A 24,444-nucleotide genomic window follows, 5' to 3' on the forward strand; every position below is an offset into this window, starting at 1 on the left:
AGTTCAGGCTCAACACAAATGTTGACCTCTCTGGTTTCAGTCACTGTTAAGCAGGAAAGGGTGATGTCACAACGAACACTTCCTGTAACTACAGATCACAAGGAGAACTTTGACTCTGCATCATGTGTGTGAAGGCTAGTAATATATGATGCAGGGATGCCGGATCTACATGCAGCCCAAAACATCAGTAAGGGAGAAGAAAGCGGAGCTCCTCATCTAAATGTTATATGCATGGGATGTTTTGTATGAAGCTTGCTAGCAAGAATGCGGAGGAAGAGATCAGTCCAATAGAAACCCTAAGGATCTGTTGCCCAAATACCAAATGCCCTCAGTTAAATTTGACTGGCAGATATCAGCAACATTCTCGCTCATCAAAACCTCAGGACTACAAAATGTCTACATGGAGTACTACTGAATGAACTCCGCTTCTATTTTTTCTCTGTGAGGAAAATATATAAATATGCATACGCACCTACATATACAGGATGAGTCCTTTAAAAGAGGCCCCGTGGATACAGAGTACACATGTTCCACCGGGCCTCTTTTAAAAGACTCCCCCCCTGTATAACCATTTATCACCAGTGCATGTATGGATTTTTGCTGCATATAAGCATGTTTGGAAGCCACAACTGGCCACGGCTTCATCATACATGAATGCACAACTAAACTCCATGTAATTTTTTTGCGATGGGCAAAATATCCCTCAAACACACCCCTGGTCCTAATAAAGAAAAGGAGGCTGGATTCCCCACTCTGAGCAGCTTCATGCAAGTGAAAAAGGGTGTCGTGTCGTGAGCTGACCTCAGAGATTGTTTTATTGGAATGATTTCCTGTACACTACAGCACAAGGGTTCCTAGACAGATCTGGTGCTTCCAGGGGCCAATGTTCAACCCGAGCCTTTTGAAGCAGCCCACTGCCAGTTTGGCCTTGCAGCAAGCAGCACCATCAGACCCAGCCCCAAAAGCTCTGAGGGCAATGCCCACTTCTGCACCATCCCCTTTAGCTTCCAAATCCAAGGCATTGACTTAAGGAAATGTAAACATCATTCTCATTTCATATGCTCTCTTGCAGCCTCCTAAATTTGCATTCGGGTTTAGATTGGGTTTCACTGTCCTAGGAAATGACAAGCTTTGAATGTGGATAGTTTGGTGGAAGGAATGAGGAATTTGTTTTCCTTGGAGAACACAAATGTTATTGTACTGGAGGGCTTGCTCTCCCCCAACTTACCATTTCTCTCTGCCATTTCTAACTCATAAAGCTAAGAAGTCCCCAAGCACAGCAAAACCTGGGCTACCAGCCTTTGCCTGACCTCCTCTATAATGGCTGGTTTCAACAAGTAAAGCCATTCCTCTTGAGAAAGAGAGTCCCCCACTGCATCACATATAATTTGGCAGCTGAATTAACAACTTGGCTCCCGAGAAGAACCCACTGCATGCTTCAGGGAGTTTCCATAGATAAAACTACAGGCCCACAGAGCCTCCCAATGCAGAGTGACTGCGTCATAGCATATAGCTTATAAAGGGTGGGAGCAGCTGGGTTTTGTTTCCCCTTCTGGCATCCAAGGCAACAGTCAGGTAGAGTCAATGAGACAGGATGAGCGGGAGGGAAACCTATCTTCCCCCTGAATGCCTCCAAGCTCAGTAATGTCTAAGATTAAAAAAGCCAACACTGGTTGGTGATTCCTTGACAGTCACTGTGATCAGGTTAGCTGTCACGTCTGTGACAAAGACGTGCTCGATGAGGCTGCGAGTGGGCTTCCAGTCCTGGCTAGTCTGGACGGAGACAGACATGTTCTGGCCTGCTCCGGGGAAAGAAGAAGAATCTCTGTCTGAATCCGAGCTCGTCTCCTCTTCTCCGGTGCTCATCTCAGAGAGGGCCGAAGCCTTGTGGTTCTCTGCTGCGGGGCACCCCTCCTGGGCACACGGGGGCTTGCCGCTTTTCGTGGCTGCATCTCTCTCGCCCACAGCTGCTCGTTGTGCCTGCTTCTCGCTTTTGCGAGGGTCTGCGCCTGCCAACGCTGCCCCTGCGTTTGTGGCGTTTGAGCCGCTGCCAGGCCCGGCACTGCCCTTGCCCACACCTGTGCTCACAGCCAGGCTGCCACCAGTGCCCTTGGCCACAGTCCCACAAGCATGGCGGGAAAGGTTGCCTGTGGAATTCATCCCATTTTTCACACTCTGCAGATTTAAAGCTTGGAGGTTGAGCTCCTGGTTGGAAGCTGGGTGGTTGTTGCCGGAGCCGGCGGGGGGCTTGTTGCCATTGTGCAAGTTCTGGGCGCCAGGACCGTACCCTGTTTTCTGTTCCCCCAATGCGCTGCTGCTGCCAGGCCTCTTTGTCACCTTGGAGCCTTGCACGGTCAACTCCAGATCCCCGCCGGCTTTCTGGTTTTTCAGTTTTAAATCGAGCCCCAGGCCACTCTTGCAGGACATGGCCGACTTGAGCGTCAGCCTCCCCACGGCAGAGGCATCTGCTGAGTTCTGGTTCTGCGACATCCTGCTCATATAATGTACGATGGAGCTCTGCCAGCTGATGCCGCAGTTTGGGCTCCCAGGCGCGGTGCTTTTCACAATACTGGAGAGGTTGTCGGTGGAGGAAGCCCCGGAACAAAGCCCAGCAAACGCACCTTGGGCTTCCTTCATGTGGGATTTAAGCATGGCAATGCCAGAACTCTGAGCGTTGTGCTGCGGCTGCATCTTGCTCATTAGTTTGGGGGCTCCTCCCCCGCCTCCCATCTCCTTTTGGTTTGTTTTCAGCACCTTTGTCAGGTTGACAGTCCTCTTCGCTGCCTTCTGCTCCGGAGGCAGAGGCTTCCGCCCACGCTTCTTCCTAATAGGGTCCTTATTCTCAGGTTTGGCAACCAGGATCTGAGCTTTCTTTTGAGGCACTGGGTGGCTCTCTCTGCTCCGCTGACCTCTTTTTGTCTCAAGGTCACTTTCATCCTCTTCATCGGAGGAGGAAGATGAGGAGGAGCTTGAGGAAGAAGAGCTGCTGGATTTGCTCTTTGCAGGCACCTCCGGCTCCTTTAAAAACAAAGTAACACACACATGCAAAGAGTAGGAGCGACATTAATATGCTCTGCTTCTTCAGTACAGTGGTACCTCAGGTTAAGTACTTAATTCATTCTGGAGGTCCGTTCTTAACCTGAAACTGTTCTTAACCTGAAGCACCACTTTAGCTAATGGGGCCTCCTGCTGCCGCCATGCGATTTCTGTTCTCATCCTGAAGCAAAGTTCTTAACCCGAGGTAATATTTCTGGGTTAGCAGAGTCTGTAACCTGAAGCATCTGTAACCCAAGGTACCACTGTAATACTGTCAGTGAAGGCTTTTGAAGGACTGCTGTATGGAAAGTCCATCAAAGCAGAGAGATCTACTCTACTACAAAACATTTTAAAAACACTAGTAACTTCCTGTTATTACAAAAAGGCTTCTGGTTCTCTCTTGTGGCAGGCAGATACTTAAGACCATGCAGCCTTACATAAAACTTTTAAGTAAGATTCTAATAATAACAATATGCTACCTGGACAACTATTTAATTTTCAGAACTCAGAAAACTATTTCCACTTTCCCTGGCTTCAAAAAGGAAATGCTTCTGGATACAGGCATTATTTAGTTTTCTGATTGCCCCTGGAGAATAAAAACTGACTCCAGGTGACGGGCACACACAACCAGCTGTGGGATAAAGCCACAGACTGCACAAGACACACTTCCTAACAGAGGCACATGAAGTATGTCTTTATGCAAGCAAGCATGTGTCCCATCCCCACCCCAACAGTCTGCTGTACTAAACATCCATTTTTAGCTACCTCCCAGAAATCACCATTACTTACAACGTTCTTCCTGGGTCTGCCTCTAGGTCGTTTGCCCCTCTTCCGATTTTGCACCTCCTTCTCATGCTCCCTGAAAAGACAACAAAATGACAGTGTAGTTCTCAAAGTCTCTCTTTTCGCAGAAGATTCCATGGGCGAATAAAGACCACCGGTTTACCATTCTGAGAAATGTAGGAAAGTATGTCCGTTTTTCAAATAAATGCCAGCATTTGACAATGCAGATGACCCTGCCTGGTTCTACAGTATTCCATGGCTGGTGTTCTGCCATCCCTAGCTTATTGACCTGTTTCGTTGCTAAGCAGTAAAAGACATTTGCCCTACCCATCCCCCTGTACATTACTGCTATTTGCTACTTTTTCCTGGTTCTATGTGTGCGGAAGTAGATGATATATTTTGGTTTTGTTATCTCAAAAGTTTAATGGCACTGTTCCAAAGAGATCAAAAACGTATTTTTCCCTTCTCTCTGGAGTTGCTCTCTTAGGAAAAAATTCTGGTGTTTTACAAATTAGACTGATTCTTTTTAAGCCTTGAGATGGTCTATTGTACATGCAATTTAATATTATCCATTTGCATTCTGTATACATGAATTTTTAGTAGTTTATGATTTGTACATTTGTGTACAACTCACACATGTAACAGGGACACGGGTGGCACTGTGGGTTAAACCATAGAGCCTAGGATTTGCTGATCAGAAGGTCGGCGGTTCGAATCCCCGCAACGGGGTGAGCTTCCATTGCTCTGTCCCTGCTCCTGTCAACCTAGCAGTTTGACAGCACACCAAAAAGTGCAAGTAGATAAATAGGTACCGCTCCGACGGGAAGGTAAACAGCATTTCCGTGCGCTGCTCTGTTTAGCCAGAAGCGGCTTAGTAATACTGGCCACATGACCCGGAAGCTGTACGCCAGCTCCCTCGGCCAATAAAGCGAGATGAGCGCCGCACCCCCAGAGTTGGCCATGATTGGACCTAATGGTCAGGGGTCCCTTTACCTTTTACACACATGTAAACAGGACTATGGTTTCAGAGATATTAGTTTTTCATTGAAGAAAAATACTTAAATGCCAAAGCAGAAGTATTTTTTAAAAATGCATTAAACCTGGATGTACTGTACTTCTTTTTTTTGTAGTACACAAGCAACACTAGAAATGGAAATCTGAACATGAAAACTGAATGTGACAAAGCAGCAGGGAAAATAAGGTGTCCTTAAAAGAGATGACTCACACAAAATTCTATAGCTGGGGAAATATTTCCCCACTAATCACTAGCAACTGATTATTAATACCAATGACTATCCAACCAGAGGAAATGTGGGGAAGCATTGCTATAAGAACACAAGACAAGCCTGCTATTTTGTAAGGCTCTCCCGCCCTGCATTCACATGAGAATGTGGTAGAACCTGATGATATATATTTACATTAATACAGCTGAACCACCATGCAGTGGAAACTTTATGGGGCAAGTAATTTGTTTGTATTCAACTCACATCACGTATTATCTACTACATCAAGTGTATGTTATTTCATTTCACATATGTGGTCTTCATATATCCCCAAACATTTGGATTTTTGGTTCTATTCCACCAACAGAGCAACACAAGAGTTGTAATAAACAAAGATCAGAGATAAGCCACTACTATACTGATGGAATAGTCAACACATCCAATGTGTACCCAGACCAAGAGTGAATAAACACACACCTAGAAAACAATAAATAAAAAGCAGCAAGAAAAATGGCAAGTATGCCTAGAGTAGCCCTGGAAAAAACACCACAGCCCATGCAATCAGGGACTGTGCCAATGCCTACATGCTGCACACACAGAGAGGCAATGAACTCACAACAGGGACACTACCATCCTGAGTCACCACACACAAGAAAACGCAAGGCAATGCAACTTTGCCCCAAAATCCACCAGCTTCAGTGGCTCAGTCTGTAGCACATGGCCGTAGGCTCCTCACAACCATTGTTTTGGAGCACAGTAAACAAAGCGGAGGGAGGAGAACTTGCACAAGATCTTGGTATAGCTGCCATGGAACTTGCAAGGCGAAATGCACCTGCCCAGAGCAAGTCATTTTAACAACCCTACAGAGCAGTCTTCCTAAACCAGTTGACCTCCAGATGTTCTGGACTACAAGTCCCATCAGCCTCATCTAGCAGGGCCGTCTGTCTGGGACATGGAAGTCCATCCACGTGTGGAGGGCACTAGGTTGAGGAAGGCTGCTACGAAGAAACAGCTGTGTGCAGCTTAGTCACTGCTGTTGGTCATGAGTTGGGCCTCCCTTCTGGCTTATGTGGAACAGGGTGTGAGGTAGACCCTGTGGTTGTGTGAAAACAGCTTGTAGGGAACGAGGGGAGATGCAGACGGAGAGAAACTAGCAATGGGTAGCATTTGCAGCACATAGTTCCTATTACTGGATGCACAGTAGTGAGTGGTGCCACCCAGATGCTCTTCCAATGCTCATGCTCAATGTGATCGGTGTGGGGAAGGGAGGTGAGAGACTGCATTGATGGAGTATATTAACTCCTTCCCCCAAACCAGGAGTTGTAGCGGAACACTGTGCACACAGTGGCTGTTTGCCGTGCTTCCTGCAACCAGGATGTGACCTTCCCTGCTCAAGATAAAAAAGGACTTAAGCACCTGGCCTGTGGTGGCAATGGTTGGAGTGGGATGCCTGGGCTCTGACAACAGAGGGCATGCCTTCATTTTAAAAGGCGAGTGTCTTCCCCTTTGTGTAGGAGACACTTCTTCCTATTCTGGGAGTGGGGGGACAACAAGATAGTTCAGCCAAGACACAGCACGGCATTCACATCTAGCAAAGGGGCAGCGGGACATAGAGATGGGAAACAGTTGTAGCAACTACACATTACAGCACATTCTCCTGCTTCCTTTGTTTACCTGTGTGGGGTTTTCTGTCCAGGTACAAGCAGCCATGGGAGTGGAGTTGTGTGCTTGCGTCCAGGTACTTGTTTGCTCTAGCCTGTGACACTCAATGTGCTCAACTTCCTCTGTGTGCTTGTGTGTTTTGTGACCAGGCTTCTCTGTGAAAAGTGCTCCATTTATGCACAGAGTGCCCTTTCCCCACAGCTTCCCATTGCAAGAGTTGCCTCTTCTGAACAATGCCCGTGGAGCCAGAGAAGTTATATTCACCCTGTGTTGGATTTTTATTATCTGGGGGAGGTGCGCTGTGATTGGGTAGCAACATATACATCATACCCTATGGCTATTTTTATTTTATTTTATTCCCCATTTAAGTCAACAGAAGGAGAAATGATCTGCAACAGCTTTAACACTTGTGTAATGTCATTCTGCAAGTGGGGGTGTACCTATGGATGAAAGAGATATAGAATCTGTCCCCCATCCTATTTCGGCTGCTCCTTTTGCTGTTCCTTTTGCTGACAGAATGGCTGTGCTGTGCTGGGAGGTATAGAAAGGGCTTCTGACAAATCTTAAAGGCCCTTAAGCCAGTGTTAACTCTAGCACAGGATTGCACCCTCGGTGACCAATGCACTACTATTATTTCCTTTAGCTGCTTCATTTCAGTTTCCAGCAAGCACACACCCACACATTCTCCACCCCAAATTATATCTTCTGGTCACAAAAATTGTCCAAAGTGGGGAGAATCAGAGTACAGTGGTGCCCCGCAAGACGAACGCCTCGCAAGACGGAAAACCCGCTAGACGAAAGGGTTTTCCGTTTTGGAGGCGCTTCGCAAAACGAATTTCCCTATGGGGTTGCTTCGCAAGACGAAAAAATCTTGCGCGTCCCCGCGGGTTTTTTTCGCTCCCCTCCTTTTCCTAAGCCGCCTATCAGCTGTTCCGCTGAAAAACCCGCTTAACAGCTGATCACGGAAAGCCGCTAGACCGCTGTAGCGCTAATCAATGGGCTTGCTTCGCAAGACAAAAAAACCGCTGGACGACAAGAATCGCGGAACGGATTCTTTTCGTCTTGCGAGGCACCACTGTACTTAGCTCAAGATTATTCCTTTCAACAGAGACCAGATACCCACAAGGAAGGTACAAGTAAGGCACACTACCAACACCCTTACGGTTGAAAGCACATTGTCCCTGAACACAAAGATTCAATTTCAAGTTATTTTACTGCTAGTACCCACCTTCTGTGAACCTACCTACTTTTTTTTAAAAAAAAGCTATTCAGGGCAGAGACCATCACAAGGCAACATATTCTATGAAAGCCCTCCCCTTTCACAGTCGCAGCCTATCAGCTTCATGATTTTCATTTTAAGAACGAATCATCTTTGACATTCATTATTTCCGTGCTACTCATGACATTCAAACCTCTATCATGCCCTTATCTTAGCAATATTGATTCAGATGATTAAATGATGGGGGTGCATAGTCTTCAAGAGAATAGCTCAAATCTACAGATCATTTTAGTTAATACCCACCCTGCCTCTGTTACTTTCTCCAGTTGTGCATTGGGGGCGAAACAAGAACTCCTCTCATTTTTTCTAAATACAACCAGAGAGGCTCCATGGATACTACTTGCATGGGTAGGATGAACAGGTGAAAAAGAGAAACGGGCACCAGCACCTTGATCAGTTATGCTGAAAAAAGAAATTTCAGCAGGTGTTGCTGGAACAGGGTAGGGGACCAGGAGAGTTGCTTAGCCTCAAGCTACAGATATATATATATTTAAGGATGCATGTGAAACCACATGTGGAGCCACTACAGCTGCTGGGACTCAGCATATGTACTCCGAAAGCTGCTCAAGCTACCAAACAGAACTGCAAATATTTCTGTGGCTAAAGGTGGTTTGCAAGGTGGTTGGCTAGTCGAAACTGTTTGTTGTTACTACAGAGTGAAGGAGGGCAAATACTATGTTAGGTCCCCGACTCCCACCACCAAAGACTAAGGCAGAAATCACCATGCAGCAGCTATTGGTGGTTTCACCTAGTGAATTTCCTCACCATTTGCCCCAATGGTTAAGACAGTCTGCCCAAATATAAAGACCTTGGACTTAAGCCTGTCCAAATGAATAAACAAAGTTTGCCTTCTGTTCTGTTACCCAATCACTCATGTATGGAGAATTCCTTCAGGAACTCTTTGCAGTCTGCTTTAGATTTGACTATTGTAACTTTTAGGCATTCTTAATTCTACAACTACAAACTGAAAACCCAAGAACAACACGGAACATCGCAAGCTGGAGACTTTTGAGCAAGGTAGCTGTAAGGGGGTTACAATATTTTCTTAACAGTAGAAATTGTTTCCAGTATTTTGTCAGACATCTTTTCTAATTTTAGGTTGGGATTAATTTAACTGTATTTATTATTATTAATTATTATTATTATTTGCTATCCTATAAAACAAACAGAAAAAGTGGCTACTATAAGGCATTTGGAAGGAGAGTACCAGCAATTTGAGACTGCACTACTATTGCCAAAGGCTAACCTATTTTGCTTCTCAAAGTTTCTCTTCTGTGAGTTTGGACATACAATGCGTCCCACCAGCAACAGACTGGAGCTGAAACATACAAATACTTTACAAGCAATCAAGTTTAAGGACTTTTTTTTGCATGGTGCTGCCCTCTCATGCTACTTACATATGGGTGTTGTTTATGCAGCACAGCAAGTTGGAGAGAGACTTTCAAATGAAGCCTACAGTGTAGCCTAAAACATGCAGTACAGAAGCAGGAAAAGCAAGCTACAGATTTAAGCCTTGTTTGCAAACATCCCTCCCACAACAAGACGTGACTTTTCGAGTCTACCGAGACCACTAAACACACCAGAGCATTAAAACACTTTATATTTAGGTACCAAGGAAAGGCTGCCTTGAGTACTGCAATTTAGGGGGAACAATGAATACACAATGGTCTACTCTGTATTCTGTTTCCATAATCCCAGCTGGGCAACCCTCCTTCCCTCCCTCCCTGCCTCTCAGTTTGTGGCTTACTCACTTCTTCTGAAAGGCCAGGAGCAGCCTGGGATCAAGAATATTCTCTTCGGGTTCCCAGCTGTTATGCCTGGAAAAGAGTAACCAGTCACAGTAAACACAACCTTCTTTTTATAAAACAAGCAGTTAACAACAGGCAAATGTCTACTGTTTTTTATTTTTTAACTTTTGAGATAAAGCACGCCCATTTCATCAAAGATACCACACCCTAGAGTCTAGAAGTACCGTTTCATTACAATAACCCTCAGAAATGCTACAGCCCTAGCCGTACACAGCCATCACACTGGCAGATTTAAAACTGAACGTGGCTATGCTCTTAGAGTGAATTGAAAAAATAATTGATTGGGAAGGTGGGAATTTTTTTTTTTAACTGTGGGTCGTTAAGTGGGGTGAGAATTTAGCAGCACATGACAGGGTAGGTTCAATTTCCATAATGAAAAGGAGAGGAGAGCAGAAAAAGGAGTATTCGCTTGGCAAAGGGGAAACCTCAGGTGGATTATGAATAACTTGAGCACACACACACATGTATGTGCTAAGGGAGTAAAATGAGAAGTCAAGCAAGAAAAGGATGAAAGCAAACGGGGTGGGGTGGGGGGAAGCCTGGTTTGCAGGCGCAGCTGGCAGGAGGAGTAAACAGAGATGGTAGCCTCTTAGGTTGACAACCCCACTCCCCAGTCTATGAGGTGGTGGGGGGGGGAGGGAGAACACACCACATGCATCAGTTGATATCTCAGGTTTCAGAAGAGAATCCATAGACAACATGGGAAGCAGTTGCAGCTTCTCTGCTGGAGCCTGGGGAATCCTAACAGCTCCCTCAGATCCTCTCCTCCGATTCCAACCCCCTGCCCCCCCCACTACAAAAAGGGGTAGTGAAGGCGACCCATGGCATCTGGCCGTGGTTTGGTTTGGCAGAGTTAACATATAACACAGGGAGAGAAGAAGTGAACAAAATCAAGGAGGTGCTGGAGACAGAGAGAAGCGAAGGCACCAATTATGGGTAAACAAAAGAAAGTCCAGCAGGAGGAAACGATGCCCTCCCACTCACCTCCCCGATTCTGGGGTAGGAAAGCAGGAGCCTTGCAGGGGGGAAACAACAAAAAACTAAACTAACTTCCAAGCGTCTGGAAGCGCCGACCCGGGGGTGGTGTGGGGCAAGCGCCTCGGAGCCCCGTTTCTCCCTCTCGCTCTTTGCGCCCCCCTCCCCTCCCCGCCTTGTCCCCCCCCCCGCCCCAAACTCAGGGGTCGCCTGGGCCCAGCATCTCCCCGCGCTCAAGCCCCGCCCCTGGACCCCTTCAGCTCAACGGCTGGCTGGCGCTCAGCTGCTGCGTTCATTGTCCGGACTCACTTGGAAGACCAGCCTCTCCACTTCACCAAATACTCCAGCTTGCCCTGAGGAGGAGAGAAAGGAAGAAAAGAAGGCGCGGGTTAGAGCCAGAGGCGACGCTGAGGAGGAGGCTGCTGCTGCTGCTCCCCGCCGGCTTGCCCGCTCCCTCGCCCGCCCGCCCGCCTGCCCACCTTGCGGAGCCGCTTGCTGAGGATGCACTCGGCGGCGAAGACCTGCTCTCCCACGCTGCTCAGCTCCTCCATGGCGCCGGCTGGCTCGGCTCGGGCTGCCGCCTGCTTCTCCCCCTCCGCTGCTTTGCTCGTAGCGGAGCCAGCGTTGTGCCGAGTACAACAAGGCGAGGGGGGCGGCCCGGGAGCGCGCGCTGCTGCTTCTCCTCCTCCTTCTCCGCCGTCCTCCCTCGACTAGCAGGGCACGCGCGCGCTTCCCTCCGCCGCCAGCGCCTCACTGCCCGCTCGCCTTGGCTCCTTGGCGCACACAATGCAACGCGCGCGCAGCGGGCTCCGCCTCCCCACGCCCAGCTCAGGGGCTCCCCAAATTCCCAGCGAGCCAATGAGGAGCGGGGAAGGCGGGGCCTAAGCTGCTTCTGGCGGAGGGAAGGAGCCAAGCGGCCGGCGCTATTGTCTCACGCGGCGTTTTCCTATCCCTTCTTTGGGGATCGGACAGTTGGGTCGGAACGCGCGGGTGGCTGGTTCCTGGAGTTTAATCCTTAGGAGGAAATAAGGCAAACGCTTCGGACAGATTTTCTTTCTTTTACTGCACCGTCCCCGGTGGACACGCTCAAGTCAGTCCCGAATAAGCACCGGCGGCGAGGACTTCCAGGGAACTTGGTCTGAAGTTGGCCTTCGTTTTGGACCGGCGCTGCTGCGAGCAGAGCTTTCCTTGCCAGCACCTCGTCGTCTTCCAAAGGGGGCACCACATGGATCGGTTTGTAGGGGCGCCCCGGAAAGGGTCCCCATCGTGACAGCCCCCTTCCTCTTTGCACAAGTCAGCCGGACCGTATCGAATTGGAAGGACAGCTGGCACCCGCCGACAAATCGTCACATAAATGGAGTTACAATGGTTTTATTAACTGATGCATTAATAAATTTGTAAATATAAAGCAGCCCCCTCCTACCATTTTTTAATAAAAAAAAAACCCTTCCGCATTTGGATTGAATATTTGAAAAACAGAGATGGACAAGGAGACCAAACTTTAGTTCGTTTGTATCCCATAAATGGCGTTGTGAGGTGCAGGGCAATACTCAGAAGTAAGTCCCATTGAGTTCAGTTGGAGTTACCTCGGGGTAACTGCGCATAGGATTGCAGCTGAAGCAAATGAGCTTTGAGGCAGAAATTAGACCTCATTCCTGTGAGCTTTTGGGGTGATCTTACAACATGTCTCTTAGGACATGTCATCCCCATTCTGCAGTATGGGAATAAAGATGCAGACTGTCCTTACAGGACTGTTGCAAAGATTATCAAGGTGATGTCAGTGAAGCTGTTGGAACATCCTAACAAGAAGCACTATACAAATGGGAATGGTGCTATGGTGTCAGGAGGACACTTGAAAGTAATGTGATATTTAGTCCCTTCGTTTTAACACTAAAGGATCCCCCTCCTCTATATTCTGTCAGTCAGTTCATTGTGGTGTTTGCCTCATAAGTAAAGAGACATTTACACAACCCGTGTTTTAATAAGATTTATCCCTTATTTATCCCCACAGTGCCTGGGGAAACCCAGCCAGATGGGCAGGGTATAAATAAAGTAAAAATAATAATTTAAAAAATTCCAAAACATCACAGCTCTACAGAACAGATTTCCCTTCCATGAGGCACCATAGCCCTGTAGGGCCTCGATTTGAGATATTGATTGCTTGGAAAGTAATGCTAGAAAAAGACAAAATTTCAGCCACAGGAGGGAGTAGAAATGGGAGGGAAGGTCCACAGGGAAGGAGGAACTAGGTCTTTTGTAAATAACGATATGCTGTCTGACTGCAAAGAAAATATTCTTCCTGACAAGTGCCCTTTTTGAGCTTTTGGAGGAGCAGACCTCACATAATCTTTACCCTGTGCTTCCGGGGGGGGGGGGAGGGCAGGGAGAGAGCATCCCAGCCCAGAGAGAACTGGAAGTGGCAAAGAACCTCATCCCTCTGAAGCTCAGAAAAAGAAAGGAAGGTTGGAGAGAGAAGAGGCCATGTCTCTGGATGAATTAAGCAGACAACTGCTTTGGGCAATGCATAATGAGCAACTTCAAAGGAAATATATATTCTGCCACCTCCTGAGAAGTGGGGTGGGGGTGGAAATCATGAGCAAGTACTTCAGTGGCATGGTCCTGCCTTCCTGTTGCCCTCATTAAGTGAATTTTAGCTGGAGCTGAATTCACGGCAGGCAGATCTGACTATTACTATTAGGCATGAGATTAAGTGGAACTCCCATGTGCGGAGACAATTTAACATTGGAGCTGAATGCTGGGAACAAAATAGCAGGAGAAGGCTGTTGCCCCGTACCTTGCTTTGTAACTTCATAGAGGCATCTTGTTGGCATCTTGGGGTATTTGCCAAGTGAGCACAAAGGCAGGGCCTTCTCTGTGGTGGTGCTGCGGTTCTGCAACATCATCCCAATTATTTGTGCATTTCAGTTATTTATCTCTCTTCTTGCAAGTAGCATTAACACCACCATGCATCCCAAGCCAGGTCTGTAGCTAAAGGGCGGCGGGGTGTGTGCTAGCTGAGGTCTCAGTCATGGGTGAAGCCTCTAGGGGGTGCCACTGAGGATCCCAGCTTGCGGGGGGGGGAGCAGAAAAACGGGGGGGGGGCGAGGAGGAGACAATCCTCCTTGCCTTTTCTCCCTGTCTTTCTTTGGAACTGTGTGTAAAAGAAATCCCGGAGAAGGCTGCTCTCCAAGCAAAGTTGAAAAGTGGAAGTTTTGTTGCTTTCTTCTTTTGTTTCCCTAAGCGTCTCAGAGATCAATTAAAAGTGGTAAAGAGATGAGAACAGCACCTCCTGCCCATTTTGGATACGGAAGCACTTTGGAGTATTGCTTGCTTATGTGTTCTCTCTGTGTTTGTATTTGGACAACATGCATGTTTATACCATGTGAATACATAAAGGTAAAGGTAAAGGTACCCCTGCCCGTACGGGCCAGTCTTGCCAGACTCTAGGGTTGTGCGCCCATCTCACTCAAGAGGCCGGGGGCCAGCGCTGTCCGAAGACACTTCCGGGTCACGTGGCCAGCGTGACATCGCTGCTCTGGCGAACCAGAGCCGCACATGGAAACGCTGTTTACCTTCCCGCTTGTAAGCGGTCCCTATTTATCTACTTGCACCCGGGGGTGCTTTCGAACTGCTAGGTTGGCAGGCGCTGGGACCGAACGACGGGAGCGCACCCCGCCGCAGGGATTAGAACCGCCGATCTTTCGGTCGGCAAGCCCTAGGCGCTGAGGCTTTTACCCACAGCGCCACCTGCGTCCTTTATGTATGTGAATACATAAAGAGATATAAAAACCACAGACTTGGATATATCATCCAAATCACACCCCATCCCCGTCTTATAACTCTTTAAAATGTCATCAGGATCTTTCCCATCAGGCAGCTGGTGGTAGAATGGCCCAGGGTGGCTGCAGAGAGGATACTCCAGGTGCAACATGCTCCTGGGTCTTTCTTGCCTGCCTCCATCTCTCTACTGAGAACCTTCCCACAGAGGAGTTGATGCTAACCCCTGTTGGAGACTTGATTGCCTGAACTTTCTTATCCTAGATGAACCTGGCCTAATTTTTTTCTCAGGGAAATATGAATAGTTCCATCTTTGAAAATTCTAAAGGAACAACTTTAAAATATTTTCATTTCAGCCTGCTTTTAATTAATTATTTTTTGCTTTCATTAAATTCTAAGAGGGGCGTAACATAGTTTTAGGTGGATGATTATTAGGTTGGCTCAATAATAATATTATAATAATTTATTATTTATACCCCGCCCATCTGGCTGTGTTTCCCCAGCTGCTCTAGGCAGCTCCCAACAGAACACTAAAAACACGATAAAAGATCAAACATTAAAAACTTCCCTAAATAGGGCTGCTTTCAGATGTCTTCAAAAAGTCAGATAGTTGTTTATTTCCTTGACATCTGATGGGAGGGTGTTCCACAGGGCTGGTGTCACTACCAAGAAGGCCTTCTGCCTGGTTCATTAGTATTGATCTATTTTATGAAATTTTGTCCACTTAAAGAGAGGATATGGTGCCCTAAAACCATGTATATAAAACCAGGCCATATGAACAAACACTTAAGGATGATGTAAATAAAGGATTGTAAAATAAAAGTTCGTGACTTGCAATTCAGATGAGTGGAAAAGAGGAAACTTTCAAACACATGAGCTAAGATACTTTTCTTCTTCTTCTGCCAGTGCTGACTCTTAACAGGGCACATGCAAGAGAGGAGGATCCAGTTCACTATCATCATTTGTGCCTCTGGATAGCAGATTTGTCAATGGTACCAGTGTTAGAACATAATAAGGCAAGTGTTATTGGGGATTCAGCATTCCAGGCTGAACATTGGCACCAGCTGCTCATGAATGTGATCAAACCTACAGTCTATTCACACATACATGGGCCCAATGTATAGGAGGCAGGCAGAGAGCAATTCAGCCCAATCCTATGCATGTTTACTCTGAGGTAAGTTTAATAGAGCTAACCTCCAACTAAGTGCACATAGGGTTGCTGCCTTAATGATTGATGCCTTGAGCACTGCCTCTTGATTAGTTATGTAAAGGTTTATACTACGCTTTGACTTTTCTGGGAAAAAGAAGATGCAAAAAATGTCAGCATCAGGACAGTCTTTAGGGATGGGGGAAGGACAGCTTGCTTTTGTCTGAGCTTACCGCTTGCAAAGTTCTTTTAAAAATTAGTCCATGAAAGCTTATAATAAATTTGTTAGTCTTTAAGAAGCCACCAAACTCTTTGTTGTTCAGTAATGCAAAGAGTGTCATTCTAAGTGACTTAAGGCTTATACAAACTTAAACCAGAGCTTTTGGATTCCTAAAGCCAAAACAAAACAAAAACTCCAGAATCCTGAAAATTAGTTCTGTTGTATTGTATGTGTTTTAAAACACAAATAGCAAACATCACACAGTGGTGAGGAGGGCATGGGGAGGGGGGGTTGGCAGGAATTTGAAGAAGCGAAGACTTGGGGTTAGGAGAGACTGGCTAAAGTTGGAGTATGTGAGAGCATATTCAGTGGATGAATGGGGGTTTCTTGTTAAGATTTAAAAATGGTGCTATCTTACTATGAATGAATTGTTATTAAACTTTTTTATGCTTCTGCTGACAACATTTTCTTTTTAGCTGTAGTTGGCAATGCTCTTCCTTTGAAACGTCTGTGGGTGTCTTCAGTTGAACATATCAGAATAAACCGCTTTTATTTCCAAATAAGCACTGGTCTGTTTCTTCTTTTTTGTAAAGCATACTTGAATTGCCGAATTGATCAGTTTCTAATTGTACTCAGGGCCTTCAACGGTAACTCTTCCTTGCCCACTCCTTGTAATTAAAAACCCAAGCTGTGTCACTGGGTTATACATTATTGACACTCCTCCTTTCCACTCCCAGGAGTCTCTGGGGGAAAGTCACATGCTTCAGATGTACGGTGTGTATGGAACCCTAAATGCTACTAGTTACATGCATGATGGACTCTTTCAACATTTCTAGAAAACCTGTAAAAAGTGCAGATTAATTCCTCCTTCTGGTAGGGGAAGGTGAGAATTCAGATGGGTCAACAGCACAGCAACAGCAAGTGATCCCGATATATTAAAGGACAACATTCGTCTCTCAATCAGAAGGCAATACAGAGTCAAGTCAAGTCCTGAAAGACACCCAGATGTCAGCTGGACATTACAGCAAAGCTAATAAATCACGGATGCCAAAGGTGTGTGTCCTTCCCAATCTACTCCTGGATCCAGCACAGATTCAATTCCTGGAATAGCTAAACTAACTTCCTAGTGAAGTACCGTAATGACCCTTGTAAGTATGGGCCATTAAGGTAGCAAAGGAAGTGACTCTGTGCCAGATGTCAATTGCTGGGGCCCCCTCCCTCAATTTGCTGGTAGTTTGAGAGACAAAAGGCCAGCGTTGAGAGTTGTAGCTATGGGAGAAGCAAGGCCTCCTTGAGGTGCTAATGCTGTGAGGCCCTCCGTCGTAGGCTCAGGTTGTATATATGTGTTAATAACCATATAAGGACACCACAGTCTCTGTTGTTCCTAATTTGAGGAAACTGAACTCTGGGTAAGCACCTGGAATTCCCGGAGTCTTGCACTGCTTGGAGATTGGGGTGGCATGCAACACTACTTTATATTCTGGGAAATGTTTTGTCCATTCACAATAAGTTTGGCCGCCTCTCAATATATGGTTGCCAAATTTGGCACAAGGGTTCCCGAGGTGGGAGTGGTAGTTTTCATCAATGTTGGGATGTTGGACGTAATTTTGACTCAAGAGTAGACCAGAATATAACTTTTGTGTGACTTTGCCTGGTTTGTGGCCTAGGTTCATCTGCCTCTTGAGATGTCACCACCAAACAGCGCAAGGGTTTCTGAGATGGGGGCAGTGGGCTTTGTCACCATTTGGACCATGAGGTGACATCTTGAATCAAAATGGCAGACTGAAATATCACTGTGGCATGACACTGTCAGTTTTTTGGTATAGGTCTGGCTGTATGAGGATTCTCAAAGTAGGTGTGGTGGACTTCATTGCTGTTTTGATGCCAGGCGCCATTTTGAATTGAGATGGTGGACCAAAATGTGATTTTGGCAGATCCAACCTCAAAAATTACACTATCCATTTAAAAATCAAAACGTTTTTTGGTTTCCACAAATTCCTGGGCAAGTCCTTTCCTCCCCCACGTTAATTGAAATAGGTCATTGGAGGTTGCAATTTCCATCCAAGACAACTAAAGAGTAATAGTTGGCATTGGTCCTAGAACAGATTTAAACATATTGCAAAATCCATAGTACGGCACCCAGAATGGCACAAACGAGTGAGCAAGCTTTTGAATTCTCCAGAACTCTTCTTGAGAAATGTGGGGCAGGAGAGACAAACTGGTTTGCTGTTAAAGCCATGAAGTCTGCAAGAGATAGCAGACTTGATTAGGGTTTTCTAGATACTATGCAGGTTTCAGGTAACACCTAGGGTAGGGATGAATGAGGAAACAACATGGGCAATTCACCATTTTTCAAAACATAAAATCCACCAGTTCTTTAGATCTATGTCCAGCCTTAAGAGAGAAACACAGGCTCCTCATGGACAAAAACAGCAAGAAATAGATACACACCAATTTTAATGTTGGTGAAGCCACAGAGATGAATTTTTGGTGGGGTAGGACAAAGTTAACAGAAGCCAAATCAGGTAGTTTTATCTAGCTGTTGGAGGGGATGTATCCTCAGAATAAAGTCCCATAATTATTCTGATATGAAATGATTCCCCTCCAGTTTAGCATTGCCCTCTTGAGCAGGTAAATTCAGTATTCTCCAAAGTCACAGAAAAAGCAAAGATAGCTTTTTTGACCCTTAAGGGAAAATCCCGAAATCCTTTGTAGGGCAATAGCTTTATTGGGTCAGACAAAATGCCACGCAATATACCATATTTTTCACTCTATAAGATGCACCTAGTTTTTAGAGGAGGAAAACAAGAAAGCAACGCAAAGCCTCTTGAGCGAAGAGAGGCAGGAGCGGTCCCGCTGCACTCAAGAGGCTTTGCGTGGCTATCGCTGAAGCCAGAAGAGCAAGAGGGATTGGTGCGCACCGATCCGCCTTGCTCTCCTAGCTTCAGCGATAGCTGCACAGCCTGCATTCACTCCATAAGACGCGCACACATTTCCCCTTACTTTTTAGGAGGGAAAAAGTGTGTCTTATGGAGCGAAAAATATGGTAGTGAGCAAGCATTTGAGTTCTTGCAGTCTGTTAGCCAAGACAGTTAGCCAATCTGTTAGCTAAGGCAGTGGGGGCAGGGGACTTTCCCAGTCAAGGACTGCATTCCCTGGAGGTGGCTGCACTGGTAATCGGTAGGGGGTTGCATGCTAGTGGCAAGCGGAGCCACCCTTTTTCTCTCTTGCTTCCTGCCACTCCCTTGTCTCTCCTGCTCCAGAGGTCTGAGACGAGCTTGCAAAGAGCTTTGGAAATCAGGCTGAGGGCCAAGGGTTGCCTACCACCTCCCTACCCTAAGGGAAAGTGAGAGAGCTTTGCAAGCCAATGTACATGATTGCCCACTCATTCCTTTTCAGATACCCTACTCTGGTGGTCTTACAGAAAACTGGAACCTTCTCCGTTTTCGATGGGGGAATTGACAAGCTGGCCTTGTGTCCACACACGACTGAGCAAGCTAGAATGGTTCCCCTTGAGCCCCTGTTTTACCCTCTGACTGCAGGGCCTCCAAGTCTAGGGAAGACTAAGAGGAGTCAGTCAGCTGAGCCTCCAGGCCTGGCAGGGGGAATTTCTGATTGTTTCCTTGCTCAGCAACCACGGAGCACCTTGGGCATTTTCAAAATGAGATCCTGACTCATCTAGACAGGGCCTCCCCATTCCACGTCTTACCCAGGTATGCCAGAAATCCTTGGAATGTTTTATGCTGCATGTCGCAGAAGGCAAAACAATGTAAAATTTTCAAGTAGCTAGGCTTGGAGTATACTTTGTGGGGAAAGGAAAACATGACATTTGGACATGTGGTATGGAATTAATTATGCTCCTTAACTGCAGCACCAGTCTATATGCCCCTTGGCTATCACAGCCATTAAGTGCTTTTCTCTGTCTACTCAATGGGGTCGCTGTCTTTCCCCCTCTCTGTGGGGCTCAGGGAATAGGGGGTGGGGCAGGTGCTACAGATTGGTTCCCCCACTCTTAGAGGTCAGGGGCATACATTTATGTATGGCCTCCTGTCATGTGAGAAGCTCATCTTAGGAGGCTGAAAGTCAGCTGCTTCACCAACGTTTTCACATCTCTCTGCCAAGCTTCTGGCATCTCAGGATGTGTGGAAATCATAGAATCATAGAATCATAGAGTTGGAAGAGACCACAAGGGCCACCGAGTCCAACCCCCTGCCAAGCAGGAAACACCATCAGAGCACTCCTGACATATGGTTGTCAAGCCTCTGCTTAAAGACCTCCAAAGTAGGAGACTCCACCACACTCCTTGGCAGCAAATTCCACTGTCGAACAGCTCTTACTGTCAGGAAGTTCTTTCTAATGTTTAGGTGGAATCTTCTTTCTTGTAGTTTGGATCCATTGCTCCGTGTCCGCTTCTCTGGAGCAGCAGAAAACAACCTTTCTCCCTCCTCTATGTGACATCCTTTTATATATTTGAACATGGCTATCATATCATCCCTTAACCTCCTCTTCTCCAGGCTAAACATGCCCAGCTCCCTTAACCGTTCCTCATAAGGCATCGTTTCCAGGCCTTTGACCATTTTGGTTGCCCTCCTCTGGACACGTTCCAGTTTGTCAGTGTCCTTCTTGAATTGTGGTGCCCAGAACTGGACACAGTACTCCAGGTGTACTGTGCTCCCCACAGCCCCAGCTTGGGGAAGTGGAGAACAGAAGAGCTGTTTTCTTCCACATGCATTAAGGATTGCATGTTAGTTTGTTCTCTAAGTTACCCCTACTGCCAGACGTGAAGCAGGGGGTAACCAGAGAAAGGGCCTCTTTGGTGGTAGCACCTCTTGATGGAATTACCTCCCCAGGTGCCCACAAGTAGGCTTCAGGTACCAAGTTAAGATTTTTTATTTTATTTTATTTTAAGTATTTTAGTTGGAGTCCACAGAATTCCAGGTAAGTGTGTATAGGACTACTGTCTTATTGTTGTTGCTTTTAAATGAATGTGTTTATTAAAAAGTATTTTGCTAGTTTTGTTATTGGTACTGCTTTGGGAATTTTATTTAGCTGACTATTTAGGCAATACATTGGTACCTCGGGTTACAGGCGCTTCAGGTTACAGACTCTGGTAACCTAGAAATAGTACCTCAGGTTAAGAACTTTGCTTCAGGATGAGAACAGAAATTGTGCAGCGGTGGTGCAGCGGCAGCAGGAGGCCCCATTAGCTAAAGTGGTGTCTCAGGTTAAGAACAGTTTCAGCTTAAGAACAGACCTCCGGAACGAATTAAGTTCTTAAGCTGAGGTACCATTGTAGTCACCTCATATGGACAAGTGTCAAATCTTAGGACCGCTTCCCTTATTGCTATGGGAGATCCTCCTGTACGGCTCCTCTTCCTGCACCCGTCAACTATTTATGTCAGGCTTCCTCAAACTTGGCCTTCCAGATGTTTTTGGCCTACAACTCCCATGATTCCTAGCTAGCAGGACCAGTGGTCAGGGATGGTGGGAATTGTAGCCTCAAAACATCTGGAGGGCTGAGTTTGAGGAAACCTGATTTATGTGGTCATAGGGAAGGACTTTCTGCCATGGCCCTTCTAGGAATTGGAACCAATGTTTGTCAGGAAGTAGCTCAACCCACAACGCTTTGGTCTCCCAGTGTTTTCACTCTCTGGGTCTTACTTCTTGGAGGTACTTGTTAAAATGGTCCTGGTTGGAGGGGTGTAAAAGCAATAGATGAATCAAAGAATTGTAGAGTTGGAAGGGATCCTGAGGACCATCTAGTCCAGAGGTAGTCAACCTTTTTATACCTACTGCCCACTAATGCATCTTTCTTGATGGTAAAATTTCCTTACAGCCCACCAGTGCTTGATGGAAGGAGGATTCAGCTTGTGCCATAGAACCTCCTACTGCCCACCTAGAATCCTGAAATGCCCACTAGTGGGTGATAGGGACCAGGTTGACAACCCCTCATCTAGTAAAACCCCCTGCATTGCAGAAATATTTAGTTGTACTATACTGTGCAGGGATCAAACCTGCAACCTTGGTGTTATCAGCACCACGTTCTAATCAAGTAGAGATTGTTTATAGAGAAAAGGCCAGATGATTTTGCTTCCATTTAATATATTTTCACCTTGTTTACTCAGATGTAAACCCTATTGAATTCAGTGGGGATTACTCCCAGGTAAGTAGGTTAAGGATTGAAGCCTTAGTGATTTTTTCCTCTGTAATAAGGAATTACTGAGATTATCTTCTTTGATAGTCAAAATAATTTCTTCCATTTAATTCCAGCTTTAATTTTAAGCGCTGAAATTGGAATGTTCCAGATTGCAGCTCATGAAAAATGTAGACCTGCTACATTCATGTCCTTCACCAGCCCAGCGCAATGAGTACATATTTTTAATTTATTACTTAGCTGTGTATTTATTCCCCACTCTCCCCTTCAGTCTGGAAGGTTTTTATAGCAGTATACAATGATGTTTAAAATCCATAACAACATCAATTTTTGGGGGGGAAAGTTTAAAATGCAGCAGACAAGATAACCAGGAAGAAGCAGAATTAAACAAATCCAATTGGCCTAGGCAAGGGCATTTCCAAAGCCCACAACACAAATATGAATAAAAATTGTATATGCTAACTTGTATGTTCAGTTGCAAACTTAGGCTTACTTTCTGAGGGGAACATATTTTAGCTCTTGCTGTCAGGGCTCACATGGTGAGTTATGGGCGCTGACGTAATATTCTGGCCCCAGTACAATGCATGTGGATTTTGCAGTCTTTTGGCAAAATCTGCTGCTTACGTACATGGTAAAACTAAGTCAAGTCTTTTCTAAAATCTAGCAAGACTCTCCCCACACATTGCACTTTCCCTACCTGTGTCCAGCTATTGCACATGTCTTCGGGAAAATTAAGACAGTGGGTAGCTGGGTCTCACTGGCATTGTGTTTCGCAGGGTGACCAGCCACCCTTACATGCTGTTGTTTTTTTAATGGGTTTTTATGGGTGATGGACAGATCTGCCCAGCATGACACAACCAGGGCTTGGGCCCCCTGGACCACCCTAACAGTAGCCCTATCCATGGAAAATTTGGTGCTAGAAGTACATTAGTCTGTGCCAGGCACCTTTTCCATACTATTTAAATAAATATTATAGCATGGTGAACTCGTGAGCAGGATTTGAACTATGAGCAACAGAAGTACAGTGGTACCTCGGGTTACAGACACTTCAGGTTACAGACGCTTCAGGTTACAGACTCTACTAACCCAGAAATAATACCTAGGTAAGAACTTTACCTCAGGATGAGAACAGAAATTGCATGGCGGTGGCGCAAGGCCCCATTAGCTAAAGTGGTACCTCAGGTTAAGAACAGTTTCAGGTTAAGAACGGACCTCCAGAACGAATTAAGTTCTTAATCCGAGGTACCACTGTAACTAGATTATAATATTGTGGTTATTTATTTAATAGAAGATAGGTGCAGCAGAAGGGGAGAAACAACAACTCCATGGAAAACAGGGTGGGAAGTTCATAAAAATAGGAGAGAAGAAGAAATTGTATTTTGATCGCACATGTTAAAAATGCTGAAACTTAATAGAACATAATTTATCACAACAAAAGTCTCTCCAGGGAGATAATTCCAGCCCTGTGTTTCTACTGCTGCAAAGGACTGTTTTGCCCTCTCTACCTGTGTGGTGGTGATGGAAAATCTGGTGAAGTGCTTCTGAGTCAGATCTGAACGTGCTGGTGGGCTCATGCGGAAGAAGGTGTCCCTTAAGGTAGGTTGCTCCTAAGGGGCTTCCCAGCTTAAAACAGGTATTGAATGGAAAGTAGTATAAGTCCATGAATACGTTCCATATTGCCCAGTAATGTGGTAGGAAAAGACGACTGCCATATATGTATATATATACACACCTGTAAATGGCATAGAGTAGTCCCAGTTCAGAAGGCATTTGCCAGCAGAATGTCCAAATCTGAATGTGCCTTAACATTTTTTTTAAAACCCTGTGTGCATGTCTGGATTTAGCATCTCCATCAGTCAGCTGGCCAGAGACTCTTCTTGTTCCCCCGAGGCTTTTGGGTTACCATAGGAACACCTGGAACAACCCCCAAGCTGGTCCCCTGACAGGCCGCTTTTCTGGACTTTGCAGTCCAGCTCCTTGGTCAGCGAAGACCCCCCGGGCAGCAAATGTCTTTCCAGCACAGGAGAGAGAAAGGGAAGCAAATGGTGTGGAAATGCGTAGCAAATTGGGTTGCAATGTAACACAGGCCTCTCCCTGCTGTGCTGTGCGATTCCTCTTTGCCCTAGAGGCAGGGCAGGCAGATGGGGAACCAATCATTCTGGAAAGGAGAAAACAATAATGGCCTTGCCAAACATTTCTGGGGAGAAGAAACACCAGCTGAACCCAGAGCTTTTTTAAATATATATTTTTTAACCCAGAACTCTTCCAGCATGTTCTGGTCTGTTTTGCTTGGGAAATGCTGCTTTAAAAATGGGTTGTTGCTGTGCTGCGAGTTCTCTGCAGTGTGTATCCTTCAGGGTTCTCTCAGTAACTTTGCATA

The 24,444-nt window shown here is 46.1% G+C and overlaps 1 protein-coding gene and 1 long non-coding RNA gene across 2 annotated transcripts in view; both read right to left on the bottom strand.

Annotated features, from left to right (window-relative positions):
- Nucleotides 1-24,444, bottom strand: part of LOC309525625 — a 76,696-nt gene that overhangs the window by 4,926 nt on the left and 47,326 nt on the right. The window lies entirely within an intron of this gene.
- On the bottom strand, nt 676-11,524 carry CBX2 (chromobox 2). Its single transcript, XM_082213313.1, has 5 exons — nt 11,246-11,524; nt 11,076-11,119; nt 9,735-9,800; nt 3,826-3,895; nt 676-3,018 (listed from the first exon to the last, which is right to left on the bottom strand). Exons 1-5 carry the CDS (start codon nt 11,315-11,317, stop codon nt 1,639-1,641), a joined length of 1,632 nt encoding a protein of 543 aa, XP_082069439.1. The 5' UTR covers nt 11,318-11,524; the 3' UTR covers nt 676-1,638.

The sequence above is a fragment of the Podarcis vaucheri genome (assembly GCF_965113315.1).
Source record: "Podarcis vaucheri genome assembly, chromosome: 2".
In the NCBI taxonomy this organism is placed as follows: domain Eukaryota; kingdom Metazoa; phylum Chordata; class Lepidosauria; order Squamata; family Lacertidae; genus Podarcis; species Podarcis vaucheri.